Source organism: Lissotriton vulgaris, chromosome 10 (assembly GCF_964263255.1).
Source record: "Lissotriton vulgaris chromosome 10, aLisVul1.2, whole genome shotgun sequence".
Taxonomy (NCBI): domain Eukaryota; kingdom Metazoa; phylum Chordata; class Amphibia; order Caudata; family Salamandridae; genus Lissotriton; species Lissotriton vulgaris.
Window position 1 is genome coordinate 469,779,367 of NC_141698.1, and position 19,490 is coordinate 469,798,856.

Genomic DNA, 19,490 nt, shown 5'->3' on the forward strand with positions numbered 1-19,490 from the left:
ACTTCCTGTTAAGAGTTCAAATCATGGATGTGCAATTGTCTATTTTCAGTCAGTGATGCTAAGTGGGATGGTTCCAAGGAACCCTGGGCTGTGTAACTCTAGACATGTGTTTCTGGAGTCATTTCTTCATTAGTAGAGAGCAGTAAGTCTTATTGAGAATGCTTGTGTTGATGCACCGGCACCCAGTGAGTAGTACAGAGACCAGAGAAGACTTTGTTCAGCATTTTCAGCACCCGCAAAATGACTTGTTGCTCTCTAATGAGGGGGGAATGAATCCAGAAATACGTGTCTAGAGTTACACAGTACAGGCTGCACCAACAAAGTTGAACAAGACTGCTACTGAAGTAAATGTTATCATGCACTACATTTACCATGATGCTTTGGGGCAAATAGAGTGCTGGGATGTGAGCCAGTGTGCTCATACCCTCCTTCTGTTTGAATAGGACAGATATTGGCTGGTGAAGAAGAGTTTATTTTTTCCCAGGTGGGGAATGGATCTCTACGGTTTAAGAAATGATACACAGGTGAAGGAGGATTTTATAGAGATGTATTTACGACTCTTAAAATGTTAACATCCTATGGGGAATTCCATACCTGCACAAAACATAGAAGCTTCTTATTTGATATTTCCAGGTGTTTGTGAGATATTTCTGTCCTCCTCAGCTGATCATCTAGGAGGGAGAGCCTGCGATTCACATCTGGGGACCCCCCCTGCGAGAGACAGACAAAATCAGAGCTAACACAAACAGTCGATTGATCTTCATACATCAGCACTCAATATACAAACTCTTAACTACCAATTTCAAAGCTTTAGCTCCACATACATTTAGATTGGGATCCAATAACTCAGTCCAATAGACAATTTAGTATTTAGCATATATTAGATAAGTATTCTCACACACTCTCACCTTCGAAAAATGTATGTTTTGCTCACTATACATTATCACCTTTGAATGATTGAGCGATTCATTATATTCACTTTGTTTGCACTGTGACAGGTGGCTCACAGTGTCCATATCCAAGTACACTCACTTGGCAGTTACACTGCAGAGTAGGTTAATTTCCAAATGGTTTAAAATACCAAAATATTGTCCGAAACGTTGTCCAATACAGCACTTGAATGGCCCTGGAGCCAACATCACAAAAACAAGTAAATATATCAAGGAAACAATTGAGACTTACCAAATTCCAATGTATTGCTTTAATATTAGAGGTGATCATCTGCATTAGGGCATCAACACATCCACCTCCTTGTCAGGAGTGTATCACTGTCACTAAACCACAACCAATCCGATAGAACACACATCACAATATTTCCCACCCTCCATTAGAAATCAGCAAATCATAAAGTGCACTTCATCACTAGAATGCCCCTTCCCCCACAAAGCCAAACATCCTTCCAAAGAAACAAACTTTCTCCTGCTAGACCTTACCTCTTACCCATATGTCAAAACAGTAACAACAGTAGTCTACCTCGATCAATAAATAAGCAGTTTCATACCTGGATATTACAATGTGTGTTGCCCACATCCCACACCACAACCACCACGTCATTTTAGAATATTTAATTTTCACACAATCAACCTCATCTACATCAATAGACCTCTTATCTTACCTTTAGATGACTTCCCACCCATAGTACACCACCTTTCACCAGACATCATCTTCTGCTGCTGGATGAGACCTTAGAATACTAATCTGCATTTCACATCACAATAGGACCCTTCCTATCAATAGATGGACATTCCACAACCGGATATCTGTATCCTGCTATTAGACCACATCTCCTGGCACCAGACCTGACCTCTTGCCGCTAGATCACACCAATGAGCCTAGATTGTGATTATTGATATTGTATCTCATTCCATGCCACCAGAATAAATAGGAGCCCTTTAGCCCATACCACCTGCTACTAGACCCATAGCTTGCCAATAAACCACACCCCCAGACACTGGACCACCTTTTGTCACTACACAATTCCCTATTTTATTAGATCTCATTAGACTGTTGAATATTCACTCTTACTTGTAGACTATGCCTCTACCTTCATCTCTTGTGACTTTATATGCTGTTACTCTACGTATTACTTTCAATTACCAAAACAAAACCTTTGAGCTGTCAGTCTTGTGCATAAGTCTAAGCAGCATGCTTAACAATACAAACAGATCAGCACACAGGTTCATGACTGTGGGAAGGATCACACTAATTAGAGCAATACGGATATTGGAAATCTAATTCACAATAACATGGATTAAAAATGCAAGGGGGCAATGTAAGTATAGGAACAGTAAGCACAGCTAAGGTTTTAGGCAGTGTAGATAGAAGTGTCTTCTCTCTGTTAAGTTAGTAGTAAAGAGAGAGCACAGCCATTCTAAATACATATAAGGAGTATCAACAGCACCTATCCACCCACTTCCTGTTGATGCCCTCACCTTAGGGGGTGATTGCACTGGGATAGAATCAAGAGGGAGTATTTTCCGCAATAATGGTTGGGTGTCCTACAAGATATTCCCAGGTTGCTGCCAAAAAGAGTTTTCAAAGCCCTCTGGGATCCTCTCTTCGGAGTGTTGAGCTCCCTGCAGCTCCCAATTTGATGAGAGTCTAAACTCAGGAGGACAGAGAGGAAGGGACTTTAGATTTCCAACGAGAAGTAATTGCTCTTGTAGGAAGGAGCACTGTCAAGTTGTCAAGATAAGAAGCTGCATGGTCTTTTTTAGAAAGCTTATAGATCTCCACCGCTATTTGTGGCCAGGTAAATGGGATTGGTGATGATAGAAGAAAGCATATTGATTATGTAGGCCCCAAATGGCCTCAGTAGTGGTCAGTAACAGAGCATGTACAATAAGTCAGCCATCTTAGTGTGACAACAAGGACATGCAGGCAATATCTGGGGATAAAATGAATTTAGTGTAATAATTTATTAGTTTGAATCTTACATTCCTGGTGACCATGCAGGGAAACTTTAACATGCTTGTCCATTCTTTATTGTGAAGGACCCTACCTGCATCGGCTTCCCAGTTGTCCTTCTGTGTAATAAGCTGCAGGAATGCTTGAGGTGAAAGGGCCTTATAGAACCATTCAGAAAAGGGGGTGGTGGTGAACAGAGTGTCTGAATTAAGCAGACCACTCTTACCCAGTCCAAAGATCAGGGCTTTATCCATCACCGTTATTTATCTCACTGCACCATCCCAGCTCAGAACCTGGCTATATGCAAATCAGTCTGTCCCTGGCCCAGTGCATCATGGGAACAGGGCAGACTAAACTACCAAGCCAATTCTTCTCCAGAAAGGAGACAAGCTACCGGGGACCGGTTTCTGGCATTTCAGCCGTCTTCGGCCCGGCTTGCTTGAATCCTGATGATGCAGTGAGAAAGGGACTCATGTCTGAGTATACCCTGCCACACCTATAGTGGCCAAAAACGATTCAGAAAAGGGGTGGTGATGAACAGAGTGTCTGAATTAAGCAGACCACTCTTACCCAGTCCAAAGATCAGGGCTTTATCCATCACCGTTATTTATCTCACTGCACCATCCCAGCTCAGAACCTGGCTATATGCAAATCAGTCTGTCCCTGGCCCAGTGCATCATGGGAACAGGGCAGACTAAACTACCAAGCCAATTCTTCACCAGAAAGGAGACAAGCTACCGGGGACCAGTTTCTGGCATTTCAGCCGTCTTCGGCCCGGCTTGCTTGAATCCTGATGGTGCAGTGAGAAAGGGACTCATGTCTGAGTATACCCTGCCACACCTATAGTGGCCAAAAACGATTCAGAAAAGGGGGTGGTGATGAACAGAGTGTCTGAATTAAGCAGACCACTCTTACCCAGTCCAAAGATCAGGGCTTAATCCATCACCGTTATTTATCTCACTGCACCATCCCAGCTCAGAACCTGGCTATATGCAAATCAGTCTGTCCCTGGCCCAGTGCATCATGGGAACAGGGCAGACTAAACAACCAAGCCAATTCTTCACCAGAAAGGAGACAAGCTACCGGGGACCGGTTTCTGGCATTTCAGCCATCTTCGGCCCGGCTTGCTTGAATCCTGATGGTGCAGTGAGAAAGGGACTCATGTCTGAGTATACCCTGCCACACCTATAGTGGCCAAAAACGATTCAGAAAAGGGGGTGGTGATGAACAGAGTGTCTGAATTAAGCAGACCACTCTTACCCAGTCCAAAGATCAGGGCTTTATCCATCACCGTTATTTATCTCACTGCACCATCCCAGTTCAGAACCTGGCTATATGCAAATCAGTCTGTCCCTGGCCCAGTGCATCATGGGAACAGGGCAGACTAAACTACCAAGCCAATTCTTCATGTCTGAGTATACCCTGCCACACCTATAGTGGCCAAAAACGATTCAGAAAAGGGGGTGGTGATGAACATTATAGAACCATGACATGTGTTGCTGACCATGTCCCATGGTATGTACAGCTTGGACTAGTGGGTGCTTCCCAAGAGGAGGTTTAGGGCAGGCCCCATCTTCTGTTTTGCTTGGTGAAAAGTGTTGTATAAGCGGAATTGCCCAGCATGTGTAAATTAAATCAGTCGACAAGTTCTTCAAAGAAAAGCCATTGCTCCTGACCATATAGATCTCTAATGGTTGTTATGTGCGCATCAGCCCAGGTAAGAAGACTCCTGGGCGTGAGTGGACCTGTAGGTTTCAGCATTGCCAGTAGAGGAATAGCCGGTGCACATGGAACTGTCCTTTAGGTCAAAGTATTTTCCAGAAGTTGTCTCCTCTAGCGAGAGTCTAGAAAGCAAGAGACTCAGCCACTGGAGTTGTGCCACAAAATAATGTAATTCAAAGTGGGGTGCTTTTGAATCCACCTGCATCTTCCAGGAGCCGGAAGTTTGAAAAGGCCACCCTCTTCCTATTGATATGCCAAATGAGCTCTCTCAGTAGCATGCATGTCTAGGCCTCGAAAACAATTCGGGCATAGCAATAGTGCCAAGTTTGCAGAGTAGTAAAGCAGATGTGGCAGGAGGATCATCTATGAAAAGGCAATGTGCTCGACTGAGCCTAGGGGGAGAGATTGCTGAAGAACATCTGGGATGTGATAGATGGTACCACCTTTGTGAGGTTGCCCTCTAGCAGATCTGAAACTGCATGGTAAATCCTAATCCCCAAATAACGCATCATGCGCCCCTTTCAACACAGAGAGCCATTCTCAACGTCTAGTTGGAATTGTGGAAGCACATGGGTGAGTAAAAAGATGCAGGACTTTGGCCAGTTCAGTAGCAGAATCTTGGAAATATTTTACATATATGAGGAGATCATTGGCATAGAGTGAGACTGCCTGGATCCCACTGGGGAGCGTAATTTCCCAAGATATCCTCTCCACCTCTGGCCGATGTGCCAATGGGCACACTGTGAAGGGAGTGGAGATCAACTTGCCATTTCAGACCCATGCACTGGGTTGTGTGTTAATTATTTTAAAGAGGCAGATAATACAAAAGCCACATCCGAAATGGCTCAGGACCTTGAAGAGCTACTCCCACCAGATAACTTTGAATGCATTTTCCAGATCTAAGCTTAGAACTGACACTCTGGGCGAAATCAGAATGTCTGCCTCCGTTATGCAAAGGTTTAAATCCATTGTGTTCTGGATGTATGATTTGAGGGAGGAATGGGAGGATACGGCAGGCAATGATCTTGCCTAGAATCTTGCCTAGTCCGAGGTAAGAATAGCTATGGGCCTATAAGAGGACAGATCATTGGAAGGTCACCCCAGCTTCAATAAAGGCACAAGAATAGCCTCCAACTGAGATTGTGGGAGGAAGCCCTCTGCTTAGGACGTTACTTAGAGTTCCGTCAACCAGGGCTCAAGGAGGTTAACAAAGGCTTTAAAAAACTCATGGGGAGTTCAACCGTTGATGGTGTTTTGCCAGTGGGAAGGTCTTGGATTGCTGCATTAACATCGTGGCGGGAAATCAGCCCGTCTAAATCTTTGTGATTTGAGGGTGGTGTAAGTCTGACAAAAAAGGAATAGGTTGCAAACAATGGATACCTATAGATTAAGATGAGTTTAGTAGTCCGTGCTGGCACCCCTGGAGGAAACCAATGTGGGAAAACTCAAGTGCGCTGTAGACACCCTTAGTTGCCAATAGGAGTTTGGGAGATATCTCTGAAAATTAGCCAAGCTAATAGTCTCTCTGCTCTATCTCCCTGTGTGGATGCAGCCAGTGCTTGGGTCTGTCCCACAGGGTTGTCTCCTGGGCTTGCACCTCAGCAAAGGCATTCATAGAGGATTGGTACATCACTAGGCTTTAATAGTGTTAAGTTCTTTCTCTGTCAACTTAAGAGTTTGAGATGATACAAATATGCTGTGGCCCCGGAGGAGCACTTTGAGGGTACCCCTTTTCTATAGAACAAGACATAGTGGAGTCGGCATTCATCTCAAAGTAGTTAATAAAGTAGAAGGCCATCTTGTCTCTAAAAGGGGGGAGACTCTAGGGGCCATATGTATCAAAAAGTAATTTTGCGATTCTCAAATAGCGATTTTTTGCGGATTGCTATTTGAGAATCGCAAAATGTTATGTATGTAGGATTTGCAATAAATTTTGCGAATCCTACATATTCCTTAATTGCGATTACCTCCCCACTCATTCCTATGGGCCTAAAGGCCCATATGAATGACTGGGAAGACATTCTCAATTTGTGATTTGCAATTAGCGAATCGCAAATTGAGAATGCAATTTCAAGGGTGCAGGGGTGTCAAAAGGACACCCTGTTGCATCCCTGAAATAAGCACGGGTATGTATGTGCTTCACATTGCACTTTGAAAAATGCAAAAAAGTGCATTTTTCAAAGAAATCGCAAATTACCACCAACTTGAAGTTGGTGATAATTTACGATTCATAGGTCAAATTGCACTTTTTTTGGTGCTTCTTACATTGCATTTAAAGAATCGCAAAATTTGCGATTCCTTTAATGCAATCGTAAAATAAGGAATCACAAATTTTGCGATTCCTTATTTTGCCTTAATACATACCATGTAATGCAAGTTTGCTTGATACATATGGCCCCTAGTCGCCCAAAGTCCCTCCCCACCGCAATGCGGACACCAGGGGGCTGTGCTCTGATATAAGCTGTCCCAAGTATTCTGATTCTACATAGGAAGTGCAGAGATGTGCCATACACAAAATGCGTTTGTGGCGCACATAAAGGTCATGCGGGGGAAAATAAAAAGAGCATAATTGGAGGCTAGGGTTATGCCGCCACCAGACATTAGCATTTAACCAGTCAATTAAGGACCCAGCTTTAGCTGTTGTGGTGGCTTGTGATAGTGTGGGATAGAATTTATCTAGGACGGTGTCTAAAACATTATTGGCGCCTTCACCTAGGATTCATGGAAGATATGCCCAAGGGGTTGGAAACCAAAGAGCCCAGCAAGAAACACTGGTCTGTCCAAGTTAAGAGCATAAATGTTTCCCAGAACTAGAGGTGCACCGTCCAATAAGCCCTCCACAAGCACAAATCTACTCTCTGGGTCTGCGACTATTTGGTGTGCTGTAGATTGGATCCCTGCCCAGCTCCATATAGTTGCTCCTCTGGCATAAGTAGAGTAGCTAGTGGAGAATAGCAGACCCCACTAGCGTTTCTGGAGTCGCAAGCAATCCTCTGGGAAGAGAGGAGATGTGTCTCCTGTAAGAATGAGATTTGAGCCCTTTTCCAGATTAAGGAGCGCATTTTGTGTCAGAGACTAGGAATATGCATACCTCATATGCTCCAGGAGATTAGGTTAAAGGCAGAAGAGTGCATAAAGTTGTAAACAAGTGATTATCTAGTATTTGTAAAAGATTGCTGACCATGGTGCAGTAATGTGGATAGTTTATTCTCAGCCTTAGAAGGAACGGGGTAGGATTAAACAGTGAAATGTAAGGGGAAACAACACTAATGGGCAGCGAGCTAACAGCTGGATGCCCAAACTGGAGCATAAATGTGTACAAGTACATTTAGCTAGGTGGAGACAAGCAAGGTAGCAAAGCGAGGGTGTATGTATAAGGCACCAACCCATAGTTGATGATCGATTCCGAACTGAGAATGTGCGCTTAGCGAGGGGAGATGGTCGTTGGAAGAGAGTGGCAGCCTGTTGGGGGCTCCAGCAAATTCTAGGGAGGAGTGTAGGATGGGGACACCCCAGCCGAAGGGATGGAGGGCCATCAATGGAGAGCACCAGTGAAGTAAGATGCTAGAATGCAAAATTGGGACCCATCAGATTTGTGGCCAGCATAGTTGTAATCGAGCAGTAAGGAGAAATTTAGGCAATTACAGGGCATGGCCTGCACTTCAAAGGACGTCATCACCTGGTGATGAGGATTTCTGCCATCATCTGATGAAGAATCAGAGGGAGGCAGAGCGAAGTCTCTAAATGCGATCCCCGTTGCCAAGGCTGCTTCCTGTTGTCTCTGACTTTTTTGAAAGAGGGTTGCTAGGAGTGTGAGAGGGGGTGGCTCAGGTCTTGACTGTGGTGTCGGCCTCCCCTGCCAGGAGCAAGTTCAACAGGGCACATGGCTCGCTGTGAGGCAGCTCATGGTACTCAATACATTATTCATACAAAGCAAAAGAAAGTGCAACAGACCAGATTCTGAATCCACAATCAATTTATTTTCCTTGCAAGTGGCGTATTGAATTTACTTGACATTTATTGTTGTATTAGTGAGGGTTGCTCGAAGAGAGGGAACGTGCAAAGAAGAGTAGTGCTCTAGTGAAAGGTGATAAGGCAAAGGAAAGTATTTAAAGTAGTGACATAAAAAGGATGATACAATTCTAAAAATGAGGACTGGTTGTCAATCCCCGTGCTTAATGGCCTGGCCAAGGATGCAGTTCACGCAATAATTGTATTACAATTCTCTATTGAGGGGTAAACATTCCCATGTTGCACGTTGCGCATGTAGAAAGGGGGTCCAGGCCGTATTTAAATGGGGCGTTGACGTTTCAACCCGACTTGGGGCCATGCAGGTAAGTTAGACCTTGGCCGTGTGGGTCTTCATCAGGACAGGTTGGGGCAACCCAGAGGATGAGAAGGGGCTTCTAAGTACCCTAAAGAGATTAAGGGTTAGAGTCAGGCTGTTGCACTATGATTAGGCCAGAAGTACGTAAGGGGGAAAAAGTGTGGTGGATCAAAAGTACCTGTGTTGTTGTGCCTCTCTGGTAAGAGCGGATGCAGTGTTCATTGTCAGGCATCGCCCTTCATTCCCATGGGGGAAGATGTTGGTGCCCCCATGGGAAAAGGAAGGAACCGAAAAGTCCCCAGCTCCCCAACATTCCGCGTTTTCTAGTGTCCATATTCAGGCCTGGAAGGGGGGTCTCCAGTCTCCATTGGATTTTTCCAGGGATGCCAGCAGGTGGAAGAGGGTTGCCTCCTCCAGGGGGTCAGTAGCCGGGGTGCCTTGCGCCTAGCTGCATCAATCCAGGTATGGCAACATAGGCAGGGCTGCCATGTAGGGAGTGCAAGTGGGCTGGGGCAAAGCCCAAGGTGGGAATCTCCGGTCTGGAAGAACAGGCACCAGCCAATATCAAAACAACCCCATGGGCCCAAAGATAACACCCTGTGGTCCCTCAGAGAGTGTGAAGCCCACTCTTCACCTCCCCCGGCAAGGTCCTCATGCAGCAAAGGCAAGCTGAGGCCTGGCATCAGCCACAAAAAGGTGACTCCCAAATTTCCTCCAAATCCCCTGCTGGCTGTTTACCACAAACCTAGTTGGTAAGTTAGGAAGGATCTCAGTTGTTTACAAGGGCCACAGAGAAAGGTTGGTGAGTCTTCGCCTCAGAGCTTTGCCGGCTAACTGGATGGCCACCAGGAGTAATTTCACAAGCCAACTGCTATGTGGGCCTCACTGGCCACCAAGTCAACCGTAAATCATATTGCAATTCTGAGATGTCTGGATACCAAATTGGCCAGGCAGACCTGGCATTGATTAAGCCCTTCAACTCAAACAAATGCAGTAAGCCGAACCTCGGCAATTCCCTCTAACAAACTCTGGCCATCCCCACCAAAACTAGAGGAACGATCACCCAGGCCCTCGTCAGCAGCAGACTGGACTACGGCAACGCACTCTACGCAGGAGCCCCGGCCAAACTCCAGAAACGACTCCTAAGCATCCACAACGCCTCAGCATGCCTGATCCTAGACTTCTCCTGCCGCAGCCACATCACACCCCACCTAAAAGACCTGCACTGGCTCCCCATCAACAAGAGGATAACCTTCAAGCTCCTCACCCATGCACACAAGGCACTCCACAACACCGGACCAGCGCACCTCAACAGACGACTCAGCCTCTACACCCCCGCCCGCCAGCTCCGCTCCGCAGACCACGTCCTTGCCACCGTCCCACGCATCCGAAGAATGACCGCCGGCGGCAGATCATTCTCCCACCTCGCCGCCAAGACGTGGAACACCCTCCCCATCCGCAGATCGAGGTTGTATGACACTACAACGCGGGCTATTACCACGTGTGCCATTACAACGCTGTTTTTACAACGCAAGTCGTTACAACGACTTGCGCTGTAAGCGCTGGATAGTGGAATAGTTTAATTTTCTATTCCAACTCCAGCCCACGGTACATTAGGGAAGGTGTTGGAATAGAAAATTTAACTATTCCTTATCCAACAGCGCCCTCCAGCGCATGTCGTTGTAACGACTTGCGTTGTAAAAGCAGCATAGTAATGGCAGCGCGTGGTAATGCCCGCGTTGTAAAGGCTGCTCACCGCAGACCGAATACCTTCCAACCTTCAGGAGACTCCTCAAGACCTGGCTCTTCGAACAGTAGCAGCACCCCCCAGCGCCTTGAGACCTTCACGGGTATGTAGTGCGCTTTACAAATGCTATGATTGATTGATTGATTGATCATGTAGGGTTCTTTAAAAATACAGTCTCTTACTTCCAAATGCACAATACAGTGTTCCAAATCTTTTACAAATATTTATAAAATGAAAAACATCCAACATAAACTCTTGAAAAAAATGATGCACCTGGTCAGTACAGAGACATTCTTTGACCCCTATGGCAGAGTTCTTCAAACTGTGGGGCGTGGATGGGTTCCCAGGGTGGCGCAAATCACTCTGCAAATACATGTAAATGAAGATGGCCTGGAAGTAGGGCATGTATGTGCTGCATTTCCAGGCTGTCTTCATTTATTCCGAGCTCTCGTAGTGAAAGTGAGAACTGAGGTGGGGGCGGGGGTCAGTGCGCGTGCTGGCAGGGTCAGTATACAGATTACGTATAGACTTCCAGATCAAAGAATATAAAGTGCTCTGCACTGAAAATCACTTCCTGATAAACTAGGTAGCCAATCGGAAACTTTTTAATTTCCTGCTCGAGGTGGTGTATTTTTTGCAGTCTGGCAAACTAACTGAGGTGAAAATACATATAGTAAAAACGTTATGGGAAAGTTGTACGTTTCTTCCAACTAGAGGCAAGCCAGAGCGGAGGGTCTGGCTCGCATCCTAGAGCTTGTGCAGGTGCCAAGCAATGAAAATATTTGCTAAGTAAATCATACAACAAACATCAGGTATAATATGATAAGGCCTCCTCAAAATTCCTAAAAGTGTATTTATTTAACGTGTCAAAGCTTTGACATTAATAAGGCACACTATATTTCGCAGTGAAAAGTACTTATTAAAAGTGATAGTTCTGTAAAACTGGTCGTCTGAACTCACATTTAAAAGTGCTTTCTTACGCGATAATGAAGAAAACAGTTTTAGTGAAATAAAATATTTGCCTAAGATCACACAATTTGATAAGCGAGGAGCTCGCGTTTTATCCAGGTTTTCGGGTTAAATTCTTTGCAAATCAGCAGAAAATGCGTGTCTATTTGCCTTTCCTATGTTAAGAGATTGTTTTTACCTCTTACTTCATTTTTCTGTGTTTTTTAAATACAGCGTGAACTCGACCAGAGATGGCCGAGCGCTTTACAGGAGCACCAGTTACATTACACAAGGTTACATGATTGTTTATAGGCACGAGGAGATTACGTGATTTGCCCAGAATCACAGGGTGTTGAGCCGGCGCCAAAACTTACACCTCGATCCCCACTTCCCCATTATGCAGCTCTGTCCCAAATGCCAGATCCTGGGTAAAGGAAGGGAGGCAGGTAGAAGCCACATGAAAGCTCTGCTCCTTGTGGGCTCGAGGTTCCAATAGTACCTCGAGCTGAGCCAGAGCACGGATTCAGACTCGAGCCTTCAGTGCTCACCCATCTATACATTCAACTCAACAAACTTGTTGGATTTGAGATGCCATATAAGAGCACACTGTTCAAGTCGATTAAATATTCTTGTGCTTTTTGGTGCACATAATGGGCCCAATTTGCAGCTCTTTTATGCATCTATGCCCAACATCGCTGCAAAAAAATAAAAGTACATATCTGTTGTTTAAACCTAAGTCTTGTTTCATATATTGAGAATGCGCTGACAACAGGGTGACCATGAGAGATGTTTCTAATGTTAGACTTTTTGCGTTCTGAATTGGCCTAGTGCTTTGTGGCCCTCTTCAAATAACACTAAACATCTTTTCTATGTACGGCATCCAGTTTTTAATTGGACATGAGTCCACTTTCATGTGTGTGATCCATAACCTCCCCAGGATTTTTTTCAGTAATCTCTCAAACCGTTCCTTGTATTATAACCCCTTTACCTTTTGTCATCATGTTATCCTTCTAAGACCTATACCTCTTAAATCTGTCACACAAAGAATTCGTTGGAGACTGAAACATAAATATAATGAGGAGAATTAAGGATCTAGGGGGCATATTTACAATAAAGTGGCGAATCGTGTTGTTAAGCCAAGAAGGCTAACGACACGCTCCTTCACTTTAGAAACACAGGGATGTGCCATATTTACAAGAATTAGGTGCAACCCTGCGTTTCCCCCGCGCTGGTGCTAAATTTAGCTCTCTAGCGCCTATGCAGGCACCCTTGAACCATGGTGCAAGACTGTCTGCGTTGAGGGTAAGATTGTTTATGTTAGAGGTCTTCAAACTGTGGGGCGTGCCCCTCTGGGTGGGCGTGGATGGGTTCCCAGGGGGGCGCAAATACCTCTGCAAATACATGTAAATGAAGATGGCCTGGAAATACGGCATGTATTTGCTGCATCTCCAGGCTTCATAAAGGGCCATTCATAAGTGCAACAGGTACTGCAGCCAAGTGTGTAAGTGGCCACTGTAAGTTATCATTAATGACGCAGCTGCAGCAGGGCTCGGGCCCAGGGGTTTCAGAGGCCCACTGCTTCACAATTATTACTGTCTACCTTTAAAAAAGGGGCATGGGAGCTTATTTTCCTTGCTAGCATAATGCCTGAGGGCACCCTTGCAGAAAAAAAGAGATACAACATGTTGGAGCTCTCTTTTCGAACAGGACAGAGAGCCTGTTTCAAGATTGGAGTGATGGTCAGGCATGATGGGGAAGAGTTAAAAGATGCAGAGGAGATAGCCTGCTACTCAGGACTGCAGTTATCATTAGTGCAGTAGGTAAAGTTGCATTGGGGTCCAAGAGTATGAGGGGCTCACAAACACCCGAACTATGGGGAGCGGTGTTTTTGGGACGATACATGTTTTTGTTGGATTAATTTGCTGTTTTACAAGTCTCATATTTAGTGTGGTTCATGAACTTTAGAAAAAGTACTCCTGAAATTATCTCATGAGCCCTGCTGTCTGCACACAGCCATGTCCTTCCTGTTCTCCCAATCCTTGCTATAAAGTTTTGGAGGGGGGCCCGACCTCAAAACATTTTGCTTAGGGGGGCTCAGAGCAAAAAAGTTTGAATACCTCTGCCCTAGGGTGCTCAGGATGGCTTGGAGCCTTCCTCAGCCAGAATGGGCGTTTGCTGAGGATGGCTCCAAGTCGTCCTGGCACCCTGGCACTCCACCAAGGGCTACGCACTACATGCCTCCTTTGGGGGTGGTATCGGAAGAGCCTTCATTACCACCTGACCTCCCAATGCGATCTGATGATGTTGGCATGCACAGACAATATTAAAAGTTGCCAGGACATTCTGGAAACCATTTGCTTCAAGCCTGTCAGATAAATATGTATGTTTCTTCTCTAGGGAGGGTTCCGGGGGAGCAGGGAGGCACCCGGGGAAAGAAATTGTTTTTTCTTTCCCCCGGTGTCTCTTTGCAGTGCATTTGTGCTGCGCAATAGCAGGTTGGGCCACAATTGCCCAGCAGGAATGTACCCAATAGGCCATCAGGGATTTTCTTTTGTTTTGGAAAGTGACTCCTTGAGCAAGGGTTAGTCCCCTTTAATGAGCATGAATCCTGGCAGTTTCTAGATTGGTTTTATTTGCAGGCCGATCTGCCCCAAGGGGTACAGAAAGCCACTGGACAGCAGGGATACATTTTTTGGCATATAGGGGAGCTGCCCCTTAGACAAGGGTGACTCCCCTTTCATATTGGCAAAAAATGTGCCCATTTCTGCGCCCCTTGGAGACAGATCGGCTATATTTGTAGGCCAATTTGCCCCGAGAGGGGGGGGCAGAATCCCACTAGACACCAGGGATAATTGTTTTCGCAATTCAGGGATCGACCCCTTAGGCAAGAGTCGTTCCCATTTTATTCTCGCAAATATTTATTCCGCCATCATTTTAGGCCAATATGCCCCCAAGAGGGCAGATCGGCGATGTTTTTAGGACAAAACATCCTAAACAGAAGGGATAATTTCTTTTGCAAGTGTCGCTCCCTTTTTATTTTGACAACGTTTTGGCTGTTTTCTGCCTCTCCTGAGGGCAGATTGGCCATAGTTTTAGGTCCATCTGCCACAAGATGGACAGATAATCACTAGATACCAGGGAAAATTTCTGCAGGTGTGTGTGTCTGAACTGATGTTCGGCTGATGGTCAGCGTGTACTAGCATTTGGCTGGCGGAGTGTGTAGATTGGCATATTGCTTGCAGTATGTGTAGACTGCCACTTGGTTGGCAGTGGGTGTGGACTGGCGTTTGACTGGCAATGTCTGTAGACTATAAGCGGTGTCAGTGGCTGTGTCAGCATGATATTGAAGAATTTGAAAAAAAGAATTTCCAGCTCACAGTGAAAACAGTGGATTGAATATCATTGAAATTTGGATGTTTCTATTCGGATCATATTGCCTCTCATCTTTTTGTTATATTTGCCATGAATCTATGGCCATGTGACAGCTGGTCATTTGAGGTGGGCAGTAGAAAAAAAATTGAGACTTAGGAGTGACTATACAGGGTGGTGCAGTAAGCGGTGCCTTGCTGCCTTTCTTTGCTCTTATGTGTTACAGACTGCTGCACTGTTACTTGGAAGGAGGAATCGCTGCTGCAGAAGGAAGGACCTATCCACACCTCGCGGAACCCACTTCGCGGGTCCGGCATCGTCAAGGTAGCCCATTCGAGTGTTGACACCTGCGGGGCGAGTGCGCGAGTGACAGGGCTGCGAGCGTTGGGAACCGGGACTCACTCTCCCAGGAGCCCCGGCGATCCCGAGGCCAAGTCACCTGGCCCGCTCTCCCTGACCGCCCCCCCCCGCAAAGCAGCAGAAAAGGAGCCCGCCCAAGCAGGAACTCGGGACGTGTTACAGACTGCTGCACTGTTACTTGGAAGGAGGAATCGCTGCTGCAGAAGGAAGGACCTATCCACACCTCGCGGAACCCGCTTCGCGGGTCCCGCATCGTCAAGGTAGCCCATTCGAGTGTTGACACCTGCGGGGCGAGTGCGCGAGTGACAGGGCTGCGAGCGTTGGGAACCGGGACTCACTCTCCCAGGAGCCCCGGCAATCCCGAGGCCAAGTCACCTGGCCCGCTCTCCCTGACCGCCCCGCCCCGCATGATCCTCTCAACCAACGCCTATAAGAAGTGACGACCCTCGCTGCGTGGGAGTGCGCAGGAGTGCCCGGGGCTAAGCCCGGGCAAAGGGCGGGCCCTCTGTGGCCCTCAGAGGCACGAGAAGGCAAGGCGAGGCCACCCCCCTGAGGATTACCGTTTGGGATTAATAAGGTACCGTTTAATTATACTCATCATTACCCTCAGGCCATCTGCCAGTTGCCTGTCGATCCTGACACCTATTTGGGTTTTTTTGGTCGGACGTTTCAAGTGGTAGGCAATATGGTAAGGAAAAAGCCCGCACCTGCCGCGACGGAGCCCCTTAATACAATGTTTTCATATGTGGTACAAAAAGTTAGTAAGATCAACAATGAGAGGAGGCAATCGCTAGGCTTGAGCCAATCTCCAGTCTTGCCGTCAGAAAGTCCGCCCTCAAGGGCACCAGCCTCAGAGTTGCTGGCCACACCGCCAGAGTTTCCCCAGTCAAATAGCTTAGTTCATATCTCACAAGACTTGGGCAGCGATGAAGAAGATCCCCATGTTTTGGTTAACTCGTCTGCCAATAATGGTAATGCCTCGGAGCAAAATCACCAGTCATTTACCATCGAGGAAGTACCATCACCGGGGCAGCCCGTATCACGGCCAGTGAGAACTTGTAGAAAATCTCATACAAAGAGAGTGGGGAAACAACAAGGCAGGAGAAAGGTGGCTACACCACCCCTAAGACGTGAAGGGCAACAAATGGACCTCGATGTTGAAGCAGAGTCCAGACGCATCATAGATGATGAACTTTTCAACCGGATTCATGATATGATTGATATAAAAATCAGGACAATCATTAAGCCCTTGATTGGGAAACTGGACAAATTAACATCGGAGGTTAAGAAGGCGGGGGGAGCACAAAACAATCTGGTGGTAGAGGTGGCGAATTTATCCGCCCTTGTTACAAAATTGGCGTCGGGAGCCGTAGAGGCTTTACCTAATGAGAGTGCTCCACAGCCCACACTACCAGAGAGGCCCCTAGCATTAGCATCAACTTCACTAACGGTCCCTAGTCAGGATTTAGCAGGCGGAGCCGCGTCGTCATCATCATCAGGTGACATAAGTGGGGCAACACAGGAGGACGTATCAGCCCAATTCATTTTGGAAGCCTCCCCAGTCGTGCTAGTATTAGCAAATGTCCCAGTTTTAGGACAAAATAAAATAGAATCTAAACAGGACTTGAAAGATAAAGCACTTCATTGGCTTACCACTAATATGACCATGGCCCCCCAAGGGATGGATAGCTTAGCAAGGGACATTGTTATGACCAGGAGGGTACCTTGGATTGGGTCTAAACCTAAAAAACTTAAGGGGGACTGTGTGATTATAAATTTTGCCAACACGGAAGTCCTCCCAAAAATTCTGAATAACATCTTCCCACCCCAAAGGCGGAGTGGCTCTATAATCCCGCTTACTTTAAAATTCTTCTATAGTGAGGCTCAGCTCCCTACTTTTTCTAACTCCCCTAGAGTTAGGAGAGCGCATAATGCCCCAAATTGGGAAGGGGGCTTTAGACATAGATACCCCAACGAGCGCCCTGGGCCCATATTTAACTTTGAGTACGGAAGACCTAACCATGCGCATGAGTCAAATTTCTGGCCTCCCATGCCATCAGACCCTGCCGCCAATGGTTGGGGCCCGGGTTGGATGGGCCAAGAACCCACTGGGTGAATCAACAGGTTTATACCACGGTTGAGAAACGATCAGTTTCCGATACGCCCAAATACCCCTTTACCTATGTGGAACATCGCAGCTATGGGTCAAGGTCAGGTAGCTACTCCGTTTGATTGGGGGGGCGGAATGGAGAATAGGTATGCCCCCTTATCGGATTTAAATAACTGTGATTGACTTAAACCTGATAATGTCCGAGCAAGCGAGCCCATATTTATACCCCTAATAAATCGTAGCCAATGTTACCCTGATGAAGATCTCCGCTTGCCCACATTTTATGAAACACCTGAGAGATATGTGCCGTTAGATAACCCTGGGTTATCATACCAGGGGGTGGGTTGTGTATTACCAACCCTGAATACCGTCCTAACACAGAGCGCCCCCGAGGTAGATCAGAATGAGGTGATCATATCCTCAAGCTTAGCTGAGGGGTGTTTGTTGAGGGATAAAGAGTTGAGGGTACCTACTAACTCCTGTAAAATCATAAGTTGGAACATTGCTGGTTCAAATGCTAAACGACAGGACAAAGCCTGTTTGAGCTTTATTTCTAAGCACCATATAATTGCCCTGCAAGAAACGTGGGACACATCGGCTAACTTTTGGTGGGATGGATTCACTTGCTTTACTATTCCTGCCGTCCCTAGCCGTATGGGCAGAGCCAAAGGTGGTTTGGCCATTATGTTTTCCCTAGACCTGAAGGGCAGTTATAGGCAGATAAATACCGATTCCGTAAACATCCTAATGGTTGAAAGGATGACTAGTAACAATTGCAGGACGATATATATCAACTTTTATAACTCTGGGAACAGCGAATACAGTGGGAGCAATGTCGCCAACCTAGATAGCATTTTAAATAAAGTGTCTCAGAATATCGATTTAGTTCATGAGTTTATCCTATTAGGAGATTTTAACATCCACCTATGTAACTTGGTCTGTATGGGAAGAGGTGACAATGTAACTGAGGAGGGCGAGGAGGCCCCTCGGGGTCCCCACTTTGAACACTCTACAGAGGGGCTCGAGTTAGAAGAACTATTAGCAAACCATGACTTATATGAACCTGATAAGGGCGTTAGGGCGCCAACCTTCACTGGCAGTCATCATGGCTCAGTGATAGACTATATCTTTGTTTCACAAGGTATCCTAAATCGGTCTATGGTTTATTGCACAGTTATAACACCCTACAGCGACCACAACCCTGTATTACTTGAAGTGGCCTGGGGTGGCCAGATGGGAGCACCGCCAAGAGCACTTAAACCAGCACACCCCTTGAAACCTTGCGACCAAGACAGACGACTGAAATGGGCTAAAGTCATCCCGGATAATTTCTATGAAATAAATTTTCCAAAAATAAAAGATAAAATGGACATCTGTCAAAAATCGGGCGCGCAAGGTAAAGAAATAATAGAGGCCTTCGAGGAAATTTGTGGCCAGGTGGCCAAGGACCTTTTAGCCAAACCAAAAAAAGGACTTTCCGGAACAAAACGTTGGTTTGATTCTGCTTGTTCAAAAGCCCACAGAGCATTGTTGACAGCGTTAAAAGCCTCTCCCAGGGTCGGGGATGACATTGTCAGATTAAGGAAATGCTATAAGGTTGCCATTAAGAATCGCAAAGAATCCATTAAACGCGAATCGTGGGAAAATCTCCTTTCAGCTGCAGTACTGAAGGACAGTAGGAGATTTTGGGAGATCATTAGACAACCTTTATTTTCTGATGACAATAATGCTCCTATGGACTGTGTGATCACTGACGATAAATGGTTAAACCACTTCAAAAATGTCTATGAGGGTGGGGCCAAAGGAACTGTAGATGCTCCAGTGCCTGCTATAGCGGCACATCCTATGGTTTTTAACCCCGAAGAAGTAGAAAAAGCCTTGATGGCCACAACAAGACATAAAGCTCCAGGCCCTGACGGCGTTCCCGCTGACTTCTTTATGTACTCTCCTAAATTGTGGGCGGAGGTTTTGTCGAAAGTGTTTAATGCAGCCAATAATCA

The 19,490-nt window shown here is 46.2% G+C and overlaps 1 protein-coding gene across 1 annotated transcript in view; it reads right to left on the reverse strand.

Annotated features, from left to right (window-relative positions):
* LOC147685416 (syntaxin-binding protein 4-like) overlaps positions 1-19,490 on the reverse strand; it is a 1,262,048-nt gene that overhangs the window by 130,029 nt on the left and 1,112,529 nt on the right. The window contains exon 18 of the mRNA XM_086939784.1: positions 595-711. Coding sequence (XP_086795910.1) covers positions 595-711 — 117 coding nt within the window. The remainder of the gene's footprint in view (positions 1-594; positions 712-19,490) is intronic.